Below are 25,675 nucleotides of genomic sequence, written 5' to 3'. Positions count from 1 at the left end.
GTAATGTGTGCATGCATTTTACAAATGGGTGCCCTCGGGAATCAAACCCACAACCCCGGGGGTGTAATCACCATGCTCTACCAAATGAGCCGTACAGGACCACAAGAATAAGAATACAGCTGTATATATATATATATATATATATATGAATACATTAATGTGGATCCCTACCATGAGTACAGAAAATCATGAATGAGAAAGTTACAGATACACAAATATCATAACCCCAAAACATGCTAACATCCCACCGTTACCAATAACAGGGGTGGTTAGCATTTTGTGGGGGGTATGAGCTTTGTGCATCTGTAACTTTCTCAATCATGATTATTCACAATTCATTTTTGATTATCTGCAATCAAAGTGGGCACCCACATGTTCAGAAACATATTCTATTTTTATTTACAATAAAAGTGACTCCAAACGGGCACAATACATTATTTACCATTCATTTCTATTGGGCACAAAATCATCTGAAACACAACCAAAACAACCTGCAAACGCATCCAACAAGCTTGTAGAGTCACAAGCTTGATGTAGTCATCTATGTAGTTGCTGTTCTGAAGTAAAGGCAGGGCTATTATCCTCTCACTGGGATAGTAAACAACATGATCCAGTCTGTCTGTGTGTTTACCTGTGGACAGAGGCAGTTTGGGCAGGCCGGGGCCGGGGGAGTACACTTCACTGCATGAGCCGGGCTGACACACCATGTGACTTGTGACCAGGTGGCTATAGAGAATGTCCCTCGTGGTGGAGACGAAGCCACAGCCGTGACAGACTCCATTCTGCGTGTCCGTGTGTACCTTCAGGTGACGCTCACAGTTGGCTTTAGTGGTGAAGGCTGACAGGCAGATCAGACACACGAAAGGACGCTCACCTACAGGCACAGGACATGTATATCTTTAATATTTTAACTAAATTGACTGTCTTCCCCTAATAACAGCTGAAGAAAGAGGTCTGTTACAAGCTATTATTAAAAGAGGAATATTCACGCATATTCTCACTCGATCCTTGGTCTGCTATGAGTAAGAGCTAAAGGAATGTATTGTGACAGGTCTCACCACTATGTGTCCGCATGTGGATCTCCAGGGAGCTGGCGCTCGGGCAGCTCTTGTTGCATTGTGGGAAGGGACAGACACGTTCGTTGGGGTAGGACTCCTTGGCTTTGTCCAGTGGGGGGGAGGAGGAGGCCTGCTGCTTCTGCCGGCTGGCACAGTAGTACATGAGGTGGGCCTGGAGGTTCCTCTCACTGCGGTACCAGATCCCACAGTCCTTACACGGGAAGATGTCCTCTGGACCAATCAAACACAAACACAACTGTAAACTCTATCCCTACAACAACCAATCATTTATCAAATCTGTCATACATAATTAAAAACAATGCAAGAAAGAGAGCAGCGTATGTTCATTCTTTAAAAAAATTGCATGTTTAACGTTTCACTGCTTACGCGTTAAAATGTTACATTCATTACATACACTTTCATGTACACATGATGTTCATCCATGTGTATACACACATCACCACACACACCTGTTTCACACCAGTCACATGATCGATTCAGTGGCGGAACGAGCAAGCACTCGATATTGCTCCGGGGTCTCCAAGGCAACGAGAGCACAGAGGTTGTGGGAGCGAGCGCCCACCCGTGCGGGGTAATCATACTGATCTGGTGTCAGGGCTGGTGTTACAGGCTATTTTTGATAACATCCATAATTACCAACAGTCCTCAGGAGAGTGCTCCTACAGCAGGAAGCGGGGATACGGATGATCATGTTTTACCCTTTAGCTTGATATGGTGATTAATCATGCACTCATCACAGAATGTCCATGCCTGCTCCTGCTGCCGACAACACTACACTGCCAATAAGGGACTTAATGAAGGAGCGTGAACGCAATTACCATGTAGTCTACCTCTGAGACAAGGCAGTGCAGAGGAGTTACACTGCCACCTTCTGGTGTACTGGATGAATGAGGAAATGTGGCATGGTGAACTGTTGGTCTTCATTGAGTCCCTCAGTGTCTGTTGTTTACATGGAAAGTGTTGTAACTGTACATGTGTAGGGTTTGTCTACGCATCTAATGACTAAACGGCACGAAGAACACTAATACATGCATGCACATTCGCATGCAGTGCGCACACACATACACACCCACATTATTCTTGGCAAGCTGACACTCACTGTTGACAACTGCCGTGGCCAAGATGGCTGCCATCCCAGCCTGCTGGGGGAGGAGCTGTATCTCAGAGTGGAGAGAAGCTGGGTAGACACCTGTAGGCTCCTCCTTCACCACCACATCCTGGGTCTGAGACGAGGACAGCTGCTTCACGGAGGAGAGAGACAGTGTGGCCAACAGACTGTCACCTGTGGAGATGTCCTGGGTCACCTTACAATACAGCTCCTCACCTGGAGAAAAGAGAGAGAGAGAGAGCCGCACAACACAAATTAAACCTGGGGCCTGTACAAGAACTACACACATCACACCTGGGGCGTGTACTCGAACTACACACATGGTATCGTACAGTATGATATCTATGGAATGTATACTAATCTATAGTAGGTGAAAAAGATCTCTGAATGGTGTCTTTATGGGGTCACTCTGATAAGAGATCTCTGATTGTAAGTTGCTTCGTTTAAGAGTGTCTGCTAAATGACTAGAATGTAACAGTGTAAATGGTGCATTATATGTGAGTGGGCTGTGTTGATGGTTTGGCATTTCTGGGATCAGGTCTGTTGGTTAACTACCTTGACTGTAGATGGTACAGTTGGCAGCTGTGGCATCGGAGGTTAGCGGGACTCTACTGAGCCAGCCGTTATCGTCTTCACACACCAGCGTCAGCCTGGAGATCTGCTGACATACAAATAAACATACAGAGGCTGTCAGACTTGTTCTGGAAACACAGGGTCAAATGACAATTATCATCTAACATTGCATATCTTCTGATTCTCACATTCACTGCCAAGTCTATTCAGACAAACCTTTTATATATAGAAATATACTCCTCTTTACATTTGATGGCAAAGACCTACTGTACTGAACAGTGAGGTTTAACAATGAATTAATCCTGACATGGTCCTCTGATTTTACTGTTTTAAAGCACATTGACCATAGCGTGCAATAAAAGGACTCATCTTTTTCAGTGGGAAGGGGAAGCCCCTTAACACGGGCAATCAGAAGCATAGAGGGACAGGAAGGGTCACAGGCTGAACAAAGACTCACAGAAAAGAGCTATAAATAGCAGCAGTGAGAAAGAGGGAAGGAACAGAGAGACCCCAGGAGAAAGGAGAAGAAAAGGTAAGGAAGGAGATCCGATGAGGTCGTAGTGCTCCTATTCACCCGGACGCCCTCTCAGGAACTTCTCTCAATACATGATGTGACAAAAGGATTGTGAATAGAGGGAGGTCATCATCTCGCGGTGTGTGTGTGTGTATGAGTGTGTGTGCTGAAGAATGTGTGTCAGTGGTTGCACATGTGTAAGTGAGGCTGTAGCCAGAATAGGGCAGACCAGAGAGAAACACACACCTGTGCCATCCTCTGCACAATCTTGTCTTTGTTCAGCTGAAGTTCACAGAGCATTCCACCTGACAATCACTCCCACAGACATCGTGTGTCTACATGAGACACTTACCCACACGCATCTACGTACTTCTGTGTGTTATGGCACAGATAAGCATTGTGCATTCATAACCAAATAACTTACAGCAGTCCCAGTAAAATGTAGTCTTTGTGAGGTTCAATAATACATTTATGAGAGTATGGAATAAAACACAGTAGCATTAGGTTGAGCTTCACAACTTCAGTATAGTTGCACAAGGCCTATCTATAGGTGCTACCACTGCCTGGAGGCCTGAGGACATACAGAACACTATGGCTCCACTAGGTGGAAGCAGTCATGCATCAGCAGCAGCCCTGACAGACTGCTTCAGGAGAACTACGGCCAGTTAGTCAGTCAGTCAATCTGCTTGCTACAGGGGTACACATATTCCAACATGGTACCACATTGACTGGAACATTTAGAGAGAATATGAGGGGAACGTTTTTGTGTAAAGGAAATGTTTTTGTGTAAAGGAGTGTATACTGTATGGGGCAAGTTGGGAGGCGAGGGAGGAAAGTGTAGATTATTTCTGAATCAGTCTGTTCTAGCCTAAAGACGCTGCGTATTGTATTTCATGGGGAACTTGCGCTGATGTAGAGATACGGCTTCTTTTGTTTTAATTTGGAACCCAATGCTGGAGCCGTCTGAGCTATAAGTGCTGCTAATTTGTTTCAGACTAATTTATCACAAATCTATTTATCATGATGCTTTGGTATTCACTGAAGAAAAGGCCAGTGTGGTCCGACTTTGAAGGAAAGTGTATGAGACAGAAAAATAGAGCCATACAACAGATTGAAGAGGGTCTTTGGACAGTATGAACAAATGCACAAAAATAATAATAATAATCTCTATCCAAGCATCTTTATCTACCTCTATCTCTCTCTGAGATATTCTCAGAGACGACCAGAGCGAAGATGAGGTGGAGATGATGATTTAGCTGACTCTGATCAGGCTTTGGGCCCTGGCTGCACTGGGACTTTAAATGCTGTCTGGAACCAACACAGATAATGAAAACTAAAAGGCATGCGGCAAGATTACAGTTTGATTAGGATGTGTAATTAACAAAGCCAACAGAGGCCATGGCCGCTAAAGATGGTTGAGTTAAGAGGAGCAGAGAAGCCTCTAGTATCACATTTCTCTGGCCTGGAGGACATTTTCAACAAGCACAGTATCATATTAAACATCATCAAATGGCAAGTTCTTACCTCTGAACACAACACATCCACCTACTAGGCAGCCCACTCCACCACTACTGCCGTAAACTATCCCACAATTCATAGTGGCCAGCCCCACTGATTGAAACACATTTCCCAAGGAGCAGGGAGAGAGCGAGGGAGGGGTATTAGGAGGAGAACTAAAAGACTACGAGGAGAAGTTAATGTTGCTTAGCACTGCCTGTGTTCACCCTGGCGGTCTCCCTAGGACCCAGGCACTTTGAGAGCACTTTAAGCCCCTCAGTGAGGGAGTCTTTGAGGCGCAGTCTAAGCCCCCTCGTCCGGACCCTCGTCCCTCATGAATATTAATCAGCCCAGCCGGGCTTTAATCTGCCTGATCCCCGCACTGCTGCCGCCGAGACGATAGCGAATCTAATTATTTGGTCTGATATTAACCCACCCCCACACACACCCTCCAGCCTCCCCATATCCACCTTCAACACACACACACACAAAGCCTACGTGCACATGCACCTCACCCCCCACCCCCAACGCAGTCTGCGACGCCCTCTCCTTATCACTCCCAAAAACGCCCTCCTCTCACGCCGATAAAACTTGAATGCAAATGATGCTCGACTGATTTCATTTCTCTATTCGTTCATTCCGTAGCCTGGTCATTGCTGAGTATAAAATGAAAATATAATTTTCTCTCTCCCCAAACGCTCTCCTCTGGAGGTGGAAATGAAGGGAGAAACCTTTCCATGCACTAACCCCAAGTCTAACCCCGACTCAGATCAATTCAGCTTTATATATGGTTCAATTAAAGCAGAGGAAATAATAAAATGCCTACCCATCCTCCAGTAGATTTAGCCTTCATCCCACTATCAAACAGTGTGTGTACTACGTAGATTTTTACAGTTTACATACATACATACATACATACATACATACAGTGGGGCTAAAAAGTATTTAGTCAGCCACCAATTGTGCAAGTTCTACCACTTAAAAAGATGAGAGAGGCCTGTAATTTTCATCATAGGTACACTTCAACTATGACAGACAAAATTAGAAAAAATAAAAATAAAAAAAAATCCAGAAAATCACATTGTAGGATTTTTTATGAATTTATTTGCAAATTATGGTGGAAAATAAGTATTTGGTCACCTACAAACAAGCAAGACTTCTGGCTCTCACAGACCTGTAACTTCTTGTTTAAGAGGCTCCTCTGTCCTCCACTCGTTACCTGTATTAATGGCACCTGTTTGAACTTGTTATCAGTATAAAAGACACCTGTCCACAACCTCAAACAGTCACACTCCAAACTCCACTATGGCCAAGACCAAAGAGCTGTCAAAGGACACCAGAAACAAAATTGTAGACCAGCACCAGGCTGGGAAGACTGAATCTGCAATAGGTAAGCAGCTTGGTTTGAAGAAATCAACTGTGGGAGCAATTATTAGGAAATGGAAGACATACAAGACCACTGATAATCTCCCTCGATCTGGGGCTCCACGCAAGATCTCACCCCGTGGGGTCAAAATGATCACAAGAACGGTGAGCAAACATCCTAGAACCTAGTGAATGACCTGCAGAGAGCTGGGACCAAAGTAACAAAGCCTACCATCAGTAACACACTACGCCGCCAGGGACTCAAATCCTGCAGTGCCAGACGTGTCCCCCTGCTTAAGCCAGTACATGTCCAGGCCCGTCTGAAGTTTGCTAGAGAGCATTTGGATGATCCAGAAGAAGATTGGGAGAATGTCATATGGTCAGATGAAACCAAAATATAACTTTTTGGTAAAAACTCAACTCGTCGTGTTTGGAGGACAAAAAATGCTGAGTTGCATCCAAAGAACACCATACCTACTGTGAAGCATGGGGGTGGAAACATCATGCTTTGGGGCTGTTTTTCTGTAAAGGGACCAGGACGACTGATCCGTGTAAAGGAAAGAATGAATGGGGCCATGTATCATGAGATTTTGAGTGAAAACCTCCTTCCATCAGCAAGGGCATTGAAGATGAAACGTGGCTGGGTCTTTCAGCATGACAATGATCCCAAACACACCGCCCGGGCAACGAAGGAGTGGCTTCGTAAGAAGCATTTCAAGGTCCTGGAGTGGCCTAGCCAGTCTCCAGATCTCAACCCCATAGAAAATCTTTGGAGGGAGTTGAAAGTCCGTGTTGCCCAGCAACAGCCCCAAAACATCACTGCTCTAGAGGAGATCTGCATGGAGGAATGGGCCAAAATACCAGCAACAGTGAGCGAAAACCTTGTGAAGACTTACAGAAAACGTTTGACCTCTGTCATTGCCAACAAAGGGTATGTAACAAAGTATTGAGATAAACTTTTGTTATTGACCAAATACTTATTTTCCACCATAATTTGCTAATAAATTCATTAAAAATCCTACAATGTGATTTTCTGGATTTTTTTCTTCTCATTTTGTCTGTCATAGTTGAAGTATACCTATACCTATACCTACCTAATTACAGGCCTCTCTCTTCTTTTTAAGTGGGAGAACTTGCACAATTGGTGGCTGACTAAATACTTTTTTGCCCCACTGTACATACATACATACATACATACATACATCATTGCTACCATAATTTGATTAATATTCCCTGTTGATTAAAGCAACTTTAGAATACTGTTCTCTGAGGACCCATGAGAAACTGAGAAAACCAATGGATTGATTGGTCAATCTTCAATTTCAATATGTGCATCCTGGATAATGATGTCATCCAAGGGTTTTTGAATGTACTGTATGAAGCAGAAACAGCTGGACAGACTGAGAAGAAAAGAACAGGAAGGTAGAATAGTGTATCTTCTTTCCTGGCCTGTTCAATTGACTTCCACTGAGTTCCATCATAGGCCTTTTGACCATTGCGGTTGGCTTGGTCTTCATTCATACTCTTTCTTCCTCTTGCTCTCTTTCACCCCCTCCTCCCATTTACCTCTTAATCTTCCCATCCTTCCCTCTCTACAGTACTGTATGGCTAATCAAGCTCTCTCTCATCCCTCTCTCTTTCTCATTCCTACCCCTCTGTCTGCCCTTCTCTGTCAATCTCTCCCTTACAGGAAATGTTTTCTTTCCCAAACGGGGGGAATGGAGGGGGTACTCACTGTCCCAAACAAAGAGGTCACTGTGAATCCTCCAAAAATACAGAGAAGAAAAGGAAGAAAGATAAACATCAGAAACCTACTCTCATCCGCCTCTCACACACACTCTCTCTCAACACACACACGCACACTAATTAACACACACACGGGTACGAACACACACGCACCACACACACACACACTAGATTTCTCTACACAAATACACGTGTGTATTAATACATGAGCTTAGTGTACTAAAAACATGTATCATATACAACAAGCTAACATAGAAAAACACACCGCTCACACAGCCACACATATCTGCAGACACCTCTAAGAAAAGGTTGATGAGCAGCATGCAAATGACATGTAAAAATATAAAACTTGCGATACTTAAAACGGGCGAGATAAGAGATTTGAAAATGAGGCACTCTTGGAAAGCGGGCTCCTGAACTGCCGGAGATAAGCCTCAGAGATAGAGGAAGGTTTTCCCTCTCTCCTCTCTCCTCTACTCTCCACCCCGCAGAAGCCAACGCAGATGACAGCGAGATGCAGATACCATCCCAGTCACAGGGACTGAGTGATGAGAATGAGCACCCCTCCTCATCACCTCCATCTCTCCATTCCCACCTCTTTCCATTCCCTCTCTCTTCCACTCTGGCACTGCCTTCTTTCTTTTGCTGGCTTTTTCCAATGCTCATTCCTATCATTTCTCTTTCTCCCCTTTGCCTCTCCATTTGCCTCTACTCAGTCCACTTCTTTGGTCACCTGGTCCCTACCTCTCACTATTGCACAACTTCTCAGAGAATGTCAGAGGCAGGAAGACATAGGAACAGACATTTAGATTGGTGAGGAAGTGTCTGATGATGGGTTTAGTATCAAGTTTCCCTGGTCCTCCTGTGAGCTCTATGTGAACTCTCAGGCCTGTAGCACAACCTTAGGGCCTTGTTGCCAATTAAATCAAACATGGAAATGCTCTCAACAAGTCTGCCATCAAGAATCAAGATAGTTCAGTGCACTTTATTATCAGAGACATTCAGGGGCGATCAACAGGGCGACAAGTGCTAAATTACAGATTTTGGGTCTTCTGGAGCGATCGTTTCATTCAGATCTAATTTGAGGGGGTGGAGTGCAGTAGGGTGCTGTAGACGGTCCTCTGTTGATCATTTCAGATCAACTGGAGAGATTTACCAAGAGGTAAACAAACACTGTTAGAGAGAGAGAAAGAGAGAGATTGAGAGGGTGGTCACCTTCACTTGTCCTTCCTATGGAACGACAGAGCAGTGAGGGGGAGATAGAGACTCCCCAAAAGTGTGTTTGAAAGCTGTGGGTGGGTGGCGCGCCTTATCGCTGGAGTTCTCCTGGAGAGATTATTGGGGGATTAGTGCGAACGCTTGTTTCTAAAACATGATGAAAAGACGTTCCACGCGTGATAACGCTTTGAACTCTACACTCCTTCTAGGATCCTGCCTCTAGGCTTCATTTCCGCGAAAGACAGGAGGGGGAAGAGAGGGGAACGAAAGCAATATGTAAGTTAAGTTGCTCTTGCGGTAGCTGGTTTGGGTGAGTATCAATCAAACTGAGGTTGAACTCCCTTGTTTAAGCATTGTTATTCTGAAGTTATTGTAACTTGTTTGCTACCAACAAATCATCACTACATAACGGGGGGTTTGTTATGCGTCATGATGTATCTTTTGCCTTCAGTCAGAATAAAAAAACTTCCTAATCTGATCGATTTGTGATCCAATCATAAGAAACGTATTATTATCAGATCTGTGTGTGATCCAATCAGGAGGGAGGTGACACATTTGACCTCAGTTGCCATGAGATCAGGACATGTTCACTGAACTAAAAACTCCCAGGAATCTAAAGCAACCTGATTAGATTCAGATCAACTTTATTATCCCATCAGGGGGAAATTAATTTGGTCATGTGCTTAAAAAAGGGAAACACAGAAACTACACAAAATAATTCAAAGTGCTATAGCTACACATTTAAAGTGAAAGTGCAATATACTGTATACTCGTGGGATCAACAGACTATCTTTTATACAGTCTAATGGCTGTTGGAATAAAAGAGTCCCCATATCAATCTATTTGAATTTTATTTTGAAGAGATCTCTTTCCCCTTGTCTGGGTGCTGCTGTAACTGAATTTTGAGTGAAGTGGGTGAGTACTGTCCTCTAAAATGCTTTCAAGTTTTAGGAGGATGAGTTTTGTGTACAAGTTGGTGGCTGATTCTTGGTTTATACCAATTTTCCTTCCCGCCGTCTTGATAAAGTGCAGATGATTGACTTGCTCCTGCACTCGCATGTTTCCAAAGGACAGCACACTCTAATGGACAGATTTATAGAACATTTGTAAGATATGGCGTTCAACATTAAAATGGTTCAGCTTGCCTAAAAAAACATTCTCTGTTGCAATTTCTTTATCTTTGCAAAGGCACAGTCATTGAATATCCGTTTATTGTCTATTTCGATTCCCAGGTACTTTTATGTGGTCACTCTATCGACTGATTCCCCATTGATCTTCGTAGGGTATAGTGGAGTTTTGTTCCTTCTGAAATCAATTTCCATCTCTTTTGTTTTCTTAACATTTATTTCAAGAAAATTATCTGCACACCACTGGATACATTCTGCAGTTTCTCTGTCAAAACCTTGAAGAGAGACTTGGTCTGGGTGGAGGAAACCCACAACAGCAGTGTCATCTGCATATTTAAAAAATTTGTGGGCTGAGTCAGAGGCTAGACAATCGTTTGTGTACAGTGTGTACAGTATCGGTGAAAGTACGCAACCTTGAGGGGCTACCGTATTCACCATTCTAGATGTAGAGATGGCGGAGTTAAACTTCACTTGTTGAATACGGTTCACAAGGAAACTATTTATTCACCTGATCAGTAGAGAGTTGACACCCATATTCACCAGCTTATCCAACAGTAGGATCAGTAGAGAGTTGACAGCCAAATTCACCAGCTTATCTAACAGTAGGTGGGGTTGGATTGTGTTAAACGCGCTACTGAAGTCAATGAATACAATTTCCACTAGACTATTTTCTAAATGTTCGTCATCAACACCCCTGGAGGCACGGTAGGTGAACTGGTTTGAGTCTAATTGGGATGAGAGACCAGAGAGAATTTGTTTTTGAATAATTTTTTATAAGCATTTCATAGGTACAGATGTCATGGCTACAGGGCGTAAATCGTCAGTAAACATTATTATGCACCGTACAAAAGTCAAACATCCATATCAGGCATGTTTATGCCTCTTTCTCAAGAGATGAAAAAAAAAGACTACATCAAGCATGAAATCTATATCGGATCAAAAAATAACAGGCCTAATATTAGCTAGGATCTATGTTTGTTGTGTGAGAGTGCGCTAGTGTTTTGCTCTGTGTGTTGGTGTTCAAAGTGAACACTTGTCTCCATGTGTTAAAGGGTATGCCCCGTATTAAACTGATAGCTTATCTGGCCAGACCAAATAAGAAGCAAATTTACTCAGAGAAGGCAGAGCAGAGCAGGCAGGTTTGGCATGGATCTGAAGGCCTGCAAGGACAGGCGAGGCCAAGCGGGTGGTGCCAAATCACCCTGTGATGTGATGAGAGGCAGAGCCCCAGGGCTCCAGAGACACCACGGCCACCACCATGGCCACCACCATGGCCGCCGCCGGCTGCATGACACCACCACTGGGACAGGTCTGAGGTGGGAGGGGACAGGGAGGAGGTGACACTTTGAAATTGGTAACCCTTTGTTTAATTCCTTACACACAATGTTTCATACTATGGCTAACCAAGCAGATTGGTTGGTAACACATCTATTTCAATGACAGCAAAGGAAACCAAACGTTAGCTGTGTAAATTGGGTATTTAGAATTTTGTTCAGGTTGTCAATGTTGAATCTTCACACAGTAGATGGCAACAATCAGGCACAGACATATTAATTGTGCCTCTACTACACATATAGAGGGAGAGAAGAGAACTTAGCAGAAAACAATCGTGGACAAGCAGATATAGAGATGAAAGGCTGCGTGGCGGTGGATCTACTGTACTGAGGGTAACCCTCACCCCTACTGAATCCTGAGTTGGCGGCCTGTCGGGGAACTGTGGGAGGAGGAGAGTGAAGTGACAGTGGGAGACACAGGAGGAATGTGAGATTAAACCCACTATCTCCTCCTGATACTGAGGGTCTGTCTCCTCACTCCTTAAACTCACAGATAGCAGGGGTGAGGGAGGTGAGACAGAGGGTGAGAACTCAAAAGAGATGGTCAAAGCCGAGAATCATCGAAAAACTCCATTGAGATGTAGTCTTCTTGAACACAATAGAATAGAGAAAATGAGAAAGAGATGAGCAGGGCAAGGGAGGAAGTGACAGATATATGTGATGGGTGTGTTTGGACTCAGCAATTCAGATAATAAACTAAATCTTAGAAATGAGAGCCTATCAACCAGAAATCAATCATTGGCGTTTGTTGTCCAGGAGGATGGCGCCATGCAGAGATAAAAGACAAGCGGACGTCTAGGGAGAAGAAAGGACAGGGGCGGGCTGGCTGGGCTGCAGCTGGGAGAGGAAAGGAGAAGCTGCAGGACCAATGCGTCAGTCAGGCTCATGGATACATGAGGATGAGACAAGGCAGGAGAGGAGCAGTCCCTCAGAGAATCATGAATGGTAATTCAGGTATAACAAAATAGCAATAGTGATAGTAATGTCTTCCTATATTTATTATCCCTTTGAGGAGTACATACAGGACTATGGATAGGTCTCCAACCGCCGGTCCGTTTGTATGATAGTCACAAGCGATATCTCAGACAGCACTGGCCCGATTTTGACGAAACTTGAGTGAATGATTGAATGCCATAGAGATCCGTCATTTACAAAATTACAATGATTGGTCCAAGGCGGGAGCTATAGTAATTAACTGAAACGTGTGTGTCACATCAGAGACGAAGAGGCAAATAAGAGGGATAACTGTCTTCTACAGCAGGTGGCAGTTTTTTCCCCTCACCAAGAGAGGAGATTTTATATGGAGGTCAATGAGAGTGTCGAATTTGGTTAACAAAACATTGAATGGCTTATTTGCTACGTGTGGCTTATTTGATCAATTATCATTTTCATAGCGCGTTGGTTGTTACGAGTGTACTGATATGTAGGACACGTGATATCCTGCCAACTTTGAGAAAAAAACACTTTATATCGGAGTTGTGCCTATTGTTCACACACAATACTGCCCTTGGGTTTGTGCCCATAAGCGATGTTATTGCCGGTGATGTCTGGTGAAGACCCGTGGACCTGCCTTACAATTGGCTTACAAGCCCTCAGTCCAGCCTCCCTTAGCCTATTGTGGACAGTCTGAGCACTCATGGAGGGATTGTGCATTACTGGTGTAACTCGGGCAGTTGGTGTTGCCATCCTGTGCCTGTCCCGCAGGTGTGAAGTTTGGCTGTACAGATCCTGTGCAGGTGCTGTTACACGTGTTCTGCCACTGCAAGGACGATCAGCTGTCAGTCCTGTCTCCCTGTAGTGCTGTCTTAGGCGTCTCACAGTACGGACATTGCAATTTATTGCATCTGCAGTCCTCATGCCTCCTTGCAACATGCCTAAGGCACATTGACGCAGATGAGCAGGGACCCTGGGCATCTTTTTTTGCTGTTTTTCAGAGTCAGTAGAAAGGCCTCTTCAGTGTCCTAAGTTTTCATAACTGTGACCTTAATTGCCTACCGTCGGTAAGCTATTAGTGTCTTAACGACCGTTCCACAGATGCATGTTCATTAATTGTTTATGGTTCATTGAACATGCATGGGAAACAGTGTTTACAATTAAGATCTGTGAAGTTATTTGGATTTTTATGAATTATCTTTGAAAGACAAGTGTCCTGAAAAAGGGCTGTTTCTTTTTTTGCTGAGTTTATGTCTAAGTACCAGTCTCTTTAGCTAACATTCCACTCCTTGTCAGTGCCAGAGAGACTGGTTGTCACTAGTTACCACAGCCACAAAAGTGAGAGTGCCCGTCTACTTGGCTAATCAGATGAGGGAGTGTGATGACGAGCATGCCGGCTCAGAAAGCCCGCCTATCCGACCAATCAGATGAGGGTGTGTCAACGCATATGCCGTCTTAACGTATATTTCGAGTTCAAGTTTGAGGACCAATGCCACGTTCAAAACAACTGGGAACTCGGAAATCTCGGACTTTCGAACGGTCAAGACAGCTGGAAAATCGGGAAAAACCAAGCTCCGACGAGGAAAAATCATTTTGAACAGTCATCCAACTCGAAATGCCAAGTCGGAAACTCTGGCATCTTTCTAGAGCTCCGACTTTCCGACCTGAAGATCAGTTTAGTTTTTTGGAGTTCCCAGTTGTCTTGAAAGCACCAAAAATAACTAAATACATCCGGGAACAAGAATTGGCAACATCACTAAAGTTCATAACATTGAGAAAGGACAAAAGTCTTGGGCAAAAGTGTAAGTTGTCTTTTCTTTTTTAGGTAATTTGTACAGTAGCTAACTGTTGCTACTCTCATCTAAATTGAGCTAGCAAATTAGCATAAGGAATTCCATTCCAAGCACAGAGGAGTTATTCTATTTGATAGAGCAATGTTGTTAGTTTCCCTATAAGCCTTTCATCCTAATAGTAATATATCATATTATTGACCTTCAACAGATGCACAACCTTTGGCAGTAAAAACAACTCAGCTGGGAGATTAAAAGTCCTTCATTCAAAAGTCCTTCATTCAATCCCTTTCAAATTGTGGGCACAAAGACATATGAATGCCACCAGGGGAAAAACAGACAAACAAAAGCCAAATAGAAATGTGTTGCTGAAATGAACAAGAAGGTAGTAAGTTCAAAGATAGATAACTGTAATTTATACCATACACTTTTGCAACAATTTCATTTTAATAATGTTGAAGTACTAACTAACAATGGAATGTTCTTCAATAAAAATTGAAGAAGATGTGACTTTAAACATGTGTCCCAAGTCTGTGGTCACTAAAGATCCCATGGCATTTATTGCAAGAGTATGTAAGTGGGGTTATTGTGGTGAGTTTCCTCTTATACTGTAAAGAGCTTTGAGTGTCTAGAAAAATGCCATATAAGTCCAATCAATTATTATTATTATTTAAAAGATTGCCATCATCCATATTTGAAAACCATGCCTTTGTAAAGAGATGTAAACTGGTACAAAATACCAAAAAGGTGGACTGCAAGGCTATAATAAACATCACCTACGTTATCTGCTTTCCTGATTTTAAGTTAAATATGAAAAAGTATATCAACCTACTCCTGTTGGTCAAAGTCTAAGGCTGTGTTTACTCAGGCAGCCCAATTCCAATGAAAATGTTTTCTCATCTCAATATTTTAAGTGAAATAAATAAATGACTATAGTAAGTGCCAAATAAAGAAGTGAGACATGCAGTGAGAAGAGAAGTGTTCTTCTAAAATCAGCCAAAAATCAGCAAATTGAAAAAACAACAAAAATAATATCACAGAAAAATAATTTATGTGCGTTTTAAATCTAGATGTGTCCATTTGTTTGTCTGCATGTCATTTTAAAAACAATGCAGCTTTGGAGTAAACATATTTTGGGTTAAGACAAACTAGCCTAACTATGAGTAAGGGCAAATATCATACTAAGCTTGAAAGCTGAGTTTGAATAAGATATCTGATTATCACATTGCATTTAGAACAGTTGGTTTTATTATAGCTAATAATTAACCAAATCATTGATGGATCAATAGGCTAGATAAAATAAATGAATGTCTCTCGTCTGCCCCTGCAAGCCGGTCATCACGCTCCCCCACATCTGATTGGTCGTTGCCTGCGAACTCTAAGCTGGCATACGCGTCATGACACTCCCTCATCTGATAGCTCGAGTAGCAGCCCTTCTGATTCTGTCACTTTGGTAACTAGTGACGACCAAAGAGACTGGCCTGTCGGCAATCTCAACATTTAATATGTGCTGGATTTACAACGGAGATGCTAATTGGTTGTTGGAAATAACATTTAATTTATTTATTTTTTTTTTGCTGTTTGCTAAGCAAGTTGTTGTATTTTTAGGAATAAAATCAAAAGTAACATGCTGATAATGGCAGCACTGGCCAACTGAAGAACCCCAGGGAGAGAGAGTTAAATCATCAAGGTGGCGTGTCGCTTTTCTCCATTAAGTTGGGGGGGAAGAAGACAAAGATGAAAGAAAAACAGAAACACAGAAAAATATACACTATTGGTCTCAGAAACATTTTATTCTTCGACCACAGTGTATTAGTTTGGTGACAACATTCATGGACATTTAGCTAGCTAGCCTGCTGTTGCTAGCTAATTTGTCCTGGGATATAATTATTGGGTTGTTATTTTACCTGAAATGCACAAGGTCCTTCAGGATATTGGTAAAATGTTGACCCCTTTTTAGTCACACAAAATCGTGTGTTCTCTACTCCGAAAATGTATCCACAGATAAAAGAGGAAACCTAGTTAGTTTCTAGTAATCTGGGGCGACAGGTAGCCTAGTGGTTAGAGCGTTGGACGCGTAACCTGAAAAGTTGCAAGATCGAATCCCCAAGCTGACAAGGTTGACAAGGTTGACAATCTGTCATTCTGACCCTGAACAAGGCAGTTAACCCACTGTTCCTAGGCTGTCATTGAAAATAAGAATTTGTTCTTAACCTTCTTGCCTACTTAAATAAAGGAAAAATAAATAAAAACATCTCTCTGTCTTCTTCTGTGGACTTTATATGGCGGTTGGCAACCAACTTTAAGGTGCATTACCACCACCAACTGAACTGGAATGTGGATCTCAGTTCATCTTTCAATCACCCACGTGGGCATATACTCCTAAAAACCAATGAGGAGATGGAAGAGGCGGGACTTGCAGCACGTCAGGCATAAAAAAATGAAACACCGTTTTATTTTCTCATTGACGCGCGCAAGCAGTTTGGATGAAATGACTGAATAACATGTACAGTGTCTTCGGAAAGACCCCTTGACTTTTCCCACATTTTGTTACGTTACAGCCTTATTCTAAAATGGATACAAAGAAATACTTAGGAATCTACACACGATACCCCATAACGACAAAACAAAAATGTTTTTTTTTAATACATTTTCGCTCATTTAAAAACAGAAATACCGTATTTACAAACTATTCAGACCCTTTGCTATGTGACTCGAAATTGATCTCAGGTACATCCTGTTTCTATTGATCATCCTTGAGATGTTTCTACAACTTGATTGAAGTCCACCTGTGGTAAATTCAATTGATTGGACATGATTTAGAAAGGCACAAACCTGTCTATATAAGTTCTCACAGCTGACAGTGCATGTCAGAGTAAAAACCAAGGCATGAGTTCGAAGGAATTGTCCGTAGAGCTCCGAGACAGCATTGTGTTGAGGCACAGATCTGGAGAAAGGTACCAGCATTTCTGCAGCATTGAAGGTCCCAAAGAACACAGCGCCTCCATCATACTTAAATGGAAGAAGTTTGGAACCACCAAGACTCTTCCTATAGAGCTGGTCGCCCAGCCAAACTGAGCAATCGGGGGAGAAGGGCCTTGGTCAGGGAGATGACCAAGAACTCGATAGTCACTCTGACAGAGCTCCAGTGTTCCTCTGTGGAGATGGGAGAACATTTCAGAAGGACAACCATCCCTGCAGCACTCCACAAATCAGGCCTTTATGGTAGAGTGGACATAGGGAAGCCACTTCTTCGTAAACGCACGACAGCCCGTTTGGAGTCTGCCAAAAGGCACCTAAAGACTCTCAGACCATAAGAAACAAGATTCTCTGGTCTGATGAAACCAATATTGGCCTGAATGCCAAGCGTCACATCTGGAGGAAACCTGGCACCATTCCTATGGTGAAGCATGGTGCTGGCAGCATCATGATGTGGGGATGTTTTTCAGCAGCAGGGACTGGGAGACAGGATCGAGGCAGGATCGAGGCAAAGATCAGAACAGAGCAAAGTACAGAGAGATCATTAATGAAAACCTGCTCCAGAGCACTCAGGACCTCAGACTGGGGCAAAGATTCACCTTCCAACAGGACAACAACCCTAGGCACACACTGCCAAGACAATGCAGGAGTGGCTTTGGGACGAGTCTCTGAATGTCCTTGAGTGGCCCAGCCAGATCCCAAACTTGAACTTGATCGAACATCTCTGGAGATGACCTGACAGAGCTTGAGAAGATCTGCAGAGAAGAATGGGAGAAACTCCCCAAATACAGGTGTGCCAAGCTCGTAGCGTCATACCCAATAAGACTCGAGGCTGTAATCGCTGCCAAAGGTGCTTCATCAAAGTACTGTAAAGGGTCTGAATACTTATGTAAAATATTTCCGTTTTTCATTTTTAATAAATTAGCAAAAATGTCTAAAAACCTGTTTTTGCTTTGTCATTATGGGGTATTGTGTGTAGATTGACGAGAGAAAAATATGAATACATTTTAGAATAAGGCTGTAACAAAATTTGGAAAAAGTCAAGGTGTCTGAATACTTTCTGAATGCACTGTACATGTTAAATAAATAAATAAAACATATACTGCTGTACATATCATATATCTTGTGAACTGTAAATTATTCCGGTGTATATAAGTATAGATGGCATTTGGATGACTGTTACAGTGCTATTTGAGTTGTTAATTGTTTTCATTCTGATATTTCAGTGGGTCATTTGTGTACTTGTCTGACATTTTACTGCATTGTTAGGAGCTAGTAACATAAGCATTCCACGCATTTTCATTTTTAATAAATTAGCAAAAATGTCTAAAAACCTGTTTGCTTTGTCATTATGTGGTATTGTGTGTAGATTAATGAGGACATTTTTTTTAAAAGTTAATTTTAGAATAAGGCTGTAACCTAACAAAATGTGGAAAAAGTCAAGGGGTCTGAATACTTTCCAACGGTACTGTACGTGTACATTTATTTTGTAATGTTCACACACACAACGCGGTCTGTGTGGTCAGCATTGAAGATTTTGTGGTTGGAATTGCAGTATGTATTTAGTTTCAGAATTTAGACATGAGCTAGCAACTTTTGACAGACCGGTTACATCTGGACAAACAAACTGTTGCTTAACAACTAATGTGTTCTGTGGAGACCAAGAGTTCTAATATTTGCATAATCGCTGTGATTGGTAGTGTCTCACGTTAGATGACGTCACTTCTCTGCGATGCTCTTAAGTATTAACACCCCATGGCTTTTCCACATTTTGTTGTATTACAGCCTGAATTTAAAATGTATTAAATATAGATTTTTTGGTCCATGGCCTACACATAATACCCAATAATGTCAAAGTGGAATTAATACAAAATTAAAAGCTGAAATGTCTTGAGTCAATAAGTATTCAACCCCTTTGTTATGGCAATCCTAAATAACAAAATGTGCTTAACAAGTCACATAATAAGTGGCATGGACAATAATAGTGTTTAACATGATTTTTTGAATGACTACCTCATCTCTTTACCCAACACATACAATTATCTGTAAGGTCACTCAGTCACGCAGTGAATTTCAAACACAGAATCAACCAGAAAGACTAGGGAGGTTTTCTAATGCCTCGCGAAGAAGGGCACCCATTGGTAGATTGGTATACATAAAAAAAGCAGACACTGAACATCCCTTTGAGGATGGTGAAGTTATTAATTACACTTTGGATGGTGTATCAATATACCCCGCCACTACAAAGATGCAGGCGTCCATCCTAACTCAGTGAGCAGAGAGGCAGGTGAAAACTGGGGATGGATCAACAACATTGTAGTTACTCCACAATACTAACCTAATTGAAAGAGTGAAAAGAAGGAAGCCTGTATAGAATACAAATATTCCAAAACATGTATTCTGTTTGCAACAAGGCACTGAAGTAATACTGCAAAAGAAATGTGGCAAAGCAATTAACATTTTGTTCTGAATACAACATGTTTTGTTTGAGGCAAATCCAATACAAGCCATTACTGAGTACCACTCTCCATTTTCAAGAATAGTGGTGGCTGCATCATGTTATGGGTATGCTTGTAATTGTTACGGACTGGGGAGTTTTTCAGGAAAAATAAGAAACGGAATGGAGCTAAGCGCATGCAAAATCTTAAGAGGAAAACATGGTTCAGTCTGCTTTCCACCAGACACTGGGAGATCAATTCACCTTTCAGCAGGACAATAACCTAAAACACAAGGCTACACTGGAGTTGTTTACCAAGTAGACAGTGAATGTTCCTTTGTGGCCGAGTTACAGTTTTGACTTAAATCTACTTGAAAATCTATGTCAAGACTTGAAAATGTCTGTCTAGCAATGATCAACAACCAACTTGAATAATGTGCAAATATTGTACAATCCAGGTGTGCAAAGCTCTTCAAGAAATATTCAGAAAAACTCACAGCTATAATCGCTGCTAAAGGTGATTCTTACATGTATTTGAGATATTTCTGTATTTCATTTTCAATAAGTTTGCTACAAAATCAAAAGCATGTTTTCACTTTGTCATTATGGGGTATTGTGTGTAGATGGGTGAGAAAAATATATATTTAATACATTTTGAATTCAGGCTGTAACACAACAAAATGTGGAATAAGTCAAGGGTTGTAAATACTTTCTGAAGGCAGCTAGTTTCATGCCCTGATCTGTTTCACCTGTCCTTGTGATCGTCTCCACCCCCTCCAGGTGTCACTTATTTTCCCTGTGTTTCCTATCTCTCTGTGCCAGTTCATCTTGTATGTTCAAGTCAACCAGCGTGGTTTTCAACCAGCGTGGTTTTCCTGTGCCTCTACTTTTCTATTCTTGTTTACTAGTCCTCCCAGTTTTTACCTCCACCTGTTTTTCTGGACTCCATTCCCGCCTGCCTGACCATTCTGCCTGCGTTGACCTCAAGCCTACCTGCCATTCTGTACCTCTGAACTGGTTTTAACCTTTTGCCTGTCCACGACCATTCTCTTGCCACCCCCTTTTGGATTGTTAATAAACATCTTGAACTATAACCATCTGTCTCTAGTGTCTGCATCTGGGTCTCGCCTTGTGGCCTTATAGTACGAACTGGCCTTGACAGACCCAGCAGATCTGGACCAGCTCCGCCACTCTGTCTCCCTGCAGGGAGCCACCATTCGGAGGCATGAGGGGCTACTTCAGGACCTTCTGGAAGGGCTTCGTTCCCTGACGGAACGCCACGACCAGGGGTTCAAGGCTGTTATGGAGCAAATCAGGGAGTTAGCTCATAGGCAGCCTACCACCTCTGAGAACCCCCAACCACTCAGAAACTTTTTCCCTGTGAGTGGTGAGGTTGTACAGCCTTCCCCCGAGAACCCTGCTTACCTCCTCCGGAGCGATACTCTGGTATCTGCTGGGGTTTTCTTTCTCAATGCTCCCTTATTTTTGAGCTACAGCCATCTTCGTTTCCTTCGGACCGATCTAAGATAGCATATATTATTACGCTAATGTCGAGAAGGGAGCTCTCCTGGGCGACGGCTGTTTGGGAGCAACAATCTGCCAATTGTCATCATCTGGAAGATTTTATGGTAGAGGCGAGAAAGGCTTTTGATTCTCCAGTATCTGGGAGCGAGGCGGCCCATAAACTGCTGGATTTACATAAAATTCTCAAAGTGTGGCAGACTACGCTGTTGACTTTCGCACACTGGCCGCCGAGAGTACCTGGAATCCGGAGTCCCTTTTTGATACTTTCCTTTATGGACTATCTGAGGAGATAAAGGATGAGCTAGCTGCTCGGGAATTGCCGGTGGATCTCAAATCCCTCATCGCCCTCACCATTAAAATTGATGGGCAGCTAAGGGAACGCAGGAGTGAGAGGAGGTCTGACCTGGGTCACACTTGTTCATCCGCAGTGGCTCGCTCATCTTCGAAGTAATCCGGAAGTCCTCGAAGGCTATTTTTCAGAGAGGATCCGAAGCCACCTGAGCTCCCTCGAGAATCATCAGCGACGGGTGAGTTAGATACTCCAGAACCTATGCAACTGGGCAGAGCTAGATTATCGCCTAAGAAACGTTCACATAGGCTGAGTTCCAACAGTTGTCTGTACTGTGGGGCTGCACGACATTATATAGCCACCTGCCCAGTTAAGCTTTATTTTGATATATGACACTTGTATTTTCATGAATGTTAAATATTTATATTTCTGTCATTTGAATTTCGCACTCTGCAATTTCACCGGATGTTGTCGAGGTGGGTCGCTAGCGAAACGCCTGCGCCAGAAAGGTTAAGAGACCCATCTCTATAGTAGGCACAAGTACTCTGGTGAGCCAGACTGGGAATCTTCTTAATCCCATTAACCGGACTCCCTCCTTTGTTATACTGCTGTGGGGAGACCAGTCTAAATCTCTACGGGTGCTCATTGACTCTTGGGCAGATGAGAGTTTTATGGATGCTACTCTAGTTTCTGAATTAGGTATTCCTACTCAACTTTTCTCCGTGTTCCATGGATGCTAGAGCACTGGACGGACGCTCCATTGGTAGAGTTACCCACTGCACTGTTCCTGTTAATCTTCTTATTTCAGGAAATCACAGTGAGGCTATACAGCTGCTTCTCATTGAGTCTCCCCTTGTTCCAGTTGTTTTGGGATTTTCTTGGCTTAAAAAAACACAACCCCGTTATTGATTGGACCTCATGTTCAATCTTGGGTTGGAGTCTGTTTTGCCATTCCCATTGCCTCAAAGCAGCACAGCCTTCCCCGAGACAGGCTCCTCAGGGCTTATGTCAAGTCTCGGATTTCTCTGCCGGCCCACAGATTACCACAACCTCCTGGAAGTTTTCAGCAAGGCATGGGCTACTTCTCTTCCCCCACATCGTCCTCATGATTGTGCCATTGATCTCCCCCCAGGCACCACACCACCTCGGGGTAGGCTATATTCTCTATCTGGGCCGGAGACCAAGGCCATGGGGGAGTACATAGAGGAGTCTCTCCTGCCGGCGCAGGGCTTTTGACTACCGGGGTCTTAATGATATTACGATTAAGAATTGTTACTCCCTACCACTCCTCTCCTCGGCTTTTGAACCTCTCCAGGAAGCCACCATTTGTTTTACAAGCTGGATCTTTGGAATGCCTACCACCTGGTTCGGATACGCGAAGGAGATGTGGAAGACAGCATTCAGCACAGCCAAGCGCATTAATTCCAGGCAGGCCCGGTGGGCTCTGTTATTTACTAGGTTCAAGTTCACCATCTCCTACCGCCCAGTGTCCAAAAAGCTGAAGCAGGATGCTCTCTCCCGTCTATACAGTTCCACTGCCACTCCCTCTGAATCTGAGACCATCCTCCCTGCCTCTTGCTTTGCGGCTTCTGTTGTTTGGGGAATTGAGGCTCTGGTCCGCAAGGTTCAGCGTTCCCAATCGGCTAACCGTCTGCTTGTGCCTGATGAGGTCTGGGCTCACTCCTCCAGGCTTACCTGTCATCCTGGTACTCATCGGACCCTGGCTTTCCTCCGTCAACGCTTCTGCTGGCCTACCATGGTCCCTGAAGTATCGACCTTCGTCGCCGCATGCATGGTATGCGCGCAAAGCAAGACTCCGTGGCAAGCTCCGTCTGGCCTCCTACAGCCATTTCCTGTCCCTCATCACCCCTGGTCCCATATTCCTCTGGAATTCGTCACTGGGCTTCCTCCGTCAGACGGCAACACCACCATTCTGACGGTGGTGGACAGAATCTCCAAGGCCTCCCATTTCATCCCTCTTCCTAAGTTACCTTCAGCCAAGGAGACGGCCCAGCTTATGGTGCAGCATGTCTTCCATATCCATGGACTCCCGGTTGACGTTGTCTCAGACCGGGGTCCTCGGTTCTCATCCCAATTCTGGAAGGCACTCTTATTGGGTGCAAAACGTCAGCCAGTCTGTCCTCTGGGTTTCATCCCCACTGTAACGGGCAGTCGCAACGAGCCAATCAAGATATGGAGACGGCACTCCAGTGTCTGGTTGCCAGTAACCCCACCACCTGGAGACAGCAATTGGTCTGGGTGGAATATGCCAGGAACACTCTCCCTTGCTCGGCTACTACTATCCCCTTTTGAATGCTCCATGGGGTATCAGCCCCCGCTCTTCCCAGAGCAAGAAGTTGAGGTCAACGTACCTTCAGCCAAGATGTTCATCCACTGCTGTCGGCGTACCTGGAAAAGAGCTAGGGCGGCTCTTCTCAAGACCACCGCTTGTCGACAATACCTGGAGGACCGCCACCGGACTCTGGCTCCTCGCTGTCGGGCAGAGCGTATGGCTGTCCATTTGGGACCTACCCCTCCGGGTAGACTCCCGTAAACTTTCCCCTCCGTTTCATTGGTCCTTTCCCCATTTTTAGAGGCATTAGTCCCACTGCTGTCCATCTGCTGTTGCCCCATACCCTCCGTGTTCCCCCTACTTTTCATGTTTCCAGGATTAAACCCTTGTCTCACTGCCCTCTGTCTTCTGCTTCTAGGCCCCTCCCTCCCCCGTGTCAATGATGGCCAGGCAGCGTAAAGGTGAGACGCCTCCTGAGGGTTCGACCACGGGGTGGGGTTTCCAGTACCTGTTTGACTGGGAGGGTTATGGCCCGAAGGAGAGGTGCTGGGTTCCGGCTAAAGTCATCCTGGACCCGACCCTCATTGCTGATTTTCACCGCCGACACCTCGGTCAGCCAGGTATGCACTCAGGTAGGACGCCAGGTGGCGTCCCTAGAGAGGGGGGGGGTACTGTCACGCCCTGATCTGTTTCACCTGTCCTTGTGATTGTCTTCACCCCCTCCAGGTGTTGCTTATTTTCCCTGGTGTATTTATCCCGCTGTTTCCTGTCTCTCTGTGCCAGTTCGTCTTGTATGTTCAAGTCAACCAGCGCCTACTTTTCTATTCTCTTTTACTAGTCCTCCCAGTTTTGACCTTTGCCTGTTTTTCTGGACTCCATTCCTATCTGCACTGACCTCGAGCCTGCCTGCCATTCTGTACCTCTGGAACTGGTTTTGACCTTTTGCCTGTCCACAACCATTTTTGTATTTTTAATAAACATCTTGGACTCTAACCATCTGCATCTGGGTCTCGCTTAAAGCCCTTATAGCTAGCCCTTCCTTCACTGACATAAAAAGCTTGCTTAGCCTGTTTAAATTACACTGAAGCTGTAGACATGCAGCCCCACAATTAAGAGGAACTGGCTGTTTTTAGAAATCACACCGTAGATCAGCATGTTTCTCCAAGATCGTAATTGTTGGATCAGCTGAACACAGCAGCTGACTCAGGCTACTGCAATGACTCGTGGCTGTCACGCCCTGACCATAGAGAGCTCTCAGGGTTCCGAGCGTGACTAGGTTTTTTTTCTGGTTATTTTAATTCTATGTTGGTGTGTGAGTATGGTTCCCAATGGAGGCAGCTGAATATCGTTGCCTCTAATTGGGGATCATACTTAGTGTGTCCCTTTTCCCACCTGCGTGGTGGGATATTGGTTTGTTTAGTGCCTATGTGCGCTACGTACTGGACGTTTGTTAATTCTTTGTTGTTTTTTAAGTTTCACTGTAATAAATATGTGGAACTCTACACACTGCGACTTGGTCCGATTATTTATATAACGATCGTGACAGTGGCAGAAGAACAGCTGCTTCATGAAAACTCATAATAAGTTAAGCATTAGTACTACAAGCTACAGTAGCTTGCTAGCTTTTGTTGAAAGATTAAACATTATGTGTGCAGCACTAAGTAGGTAGCTGGTTAGTTAACAACATTGTTACAGTCAAAGATGACTTCAGTGACTGACTCAGCTGTTGAACAACTTTATGCTAGCTTTTCATACCCATAGTCAAACTCCAGATATACTGCTCATTGAAGCACACAAATCTACATAGTGATTGTTAATGTGGTAATAGAATCATGCACACACACACACACACACTGACCGATCTATGGT

The 25,675-nt window shown here is 43.8% G+C and overlaps 1 protein-coding gene across 4 annotated transcripts in view; it reads right to left on the bottom strand.

Moving 5' to 3' along the window:
* Positions 1-25,675, bottom strand: part of LOC110519941 (zinc finger protein ZFPM1) — a 98,980-nt gene that overhangs the window by 5,494 nt on the left and 67,811 nt on the right. For 2 of the 4 annotated variants that reach the window (XM_021596853.2, XM_021596832.2), the window contains 4 exons: positions 2,743-2,848; positions 2,179-2,403; positions 1,059-1,289; positions 632-874 (listed from right to left, as the gene is read on the bottom strand). In XM_021596853.2, coding sequence (XP_021452528.1) covers positions 632-874; positions 1,059-1,289; positions 2,179-2,403; positions 2,743-2,848 — 805 coding nt within the window. Of the gene's footprint in view, positions 1-631; positions 875-1,058; positions 1,290-1,528; positions 2,110-2,178; positions 2,404-2,742; positions 2,849-25,675 lie in introns of those variants that run through there. The other 2 variants (XM_021596842.2, XM_036974348.1) reach the window with 2 other exon arrangements.

This window comes from Oncorhynchus mykiss, chromosome 1, assembly GCF_013265735.2.
Source record: "Oncorhynchus mykiss isolate Arlee chromosome 1, USDA_OmykA_1.1, whole genome shotgun sequence".
Classification (NCBI taxonomy): Eukaryota; Metazoa; Chordata; class Actinopteri; order Salmoniformes; family Salmonidae; genus Oncorhynchus; species Oncorhynchus mykiss.
The sequence above is the reverse complement of the archived record's forward strand: the minus strand, read 5'-3'. Positions and strand labels throughout refer to the sequence as shown.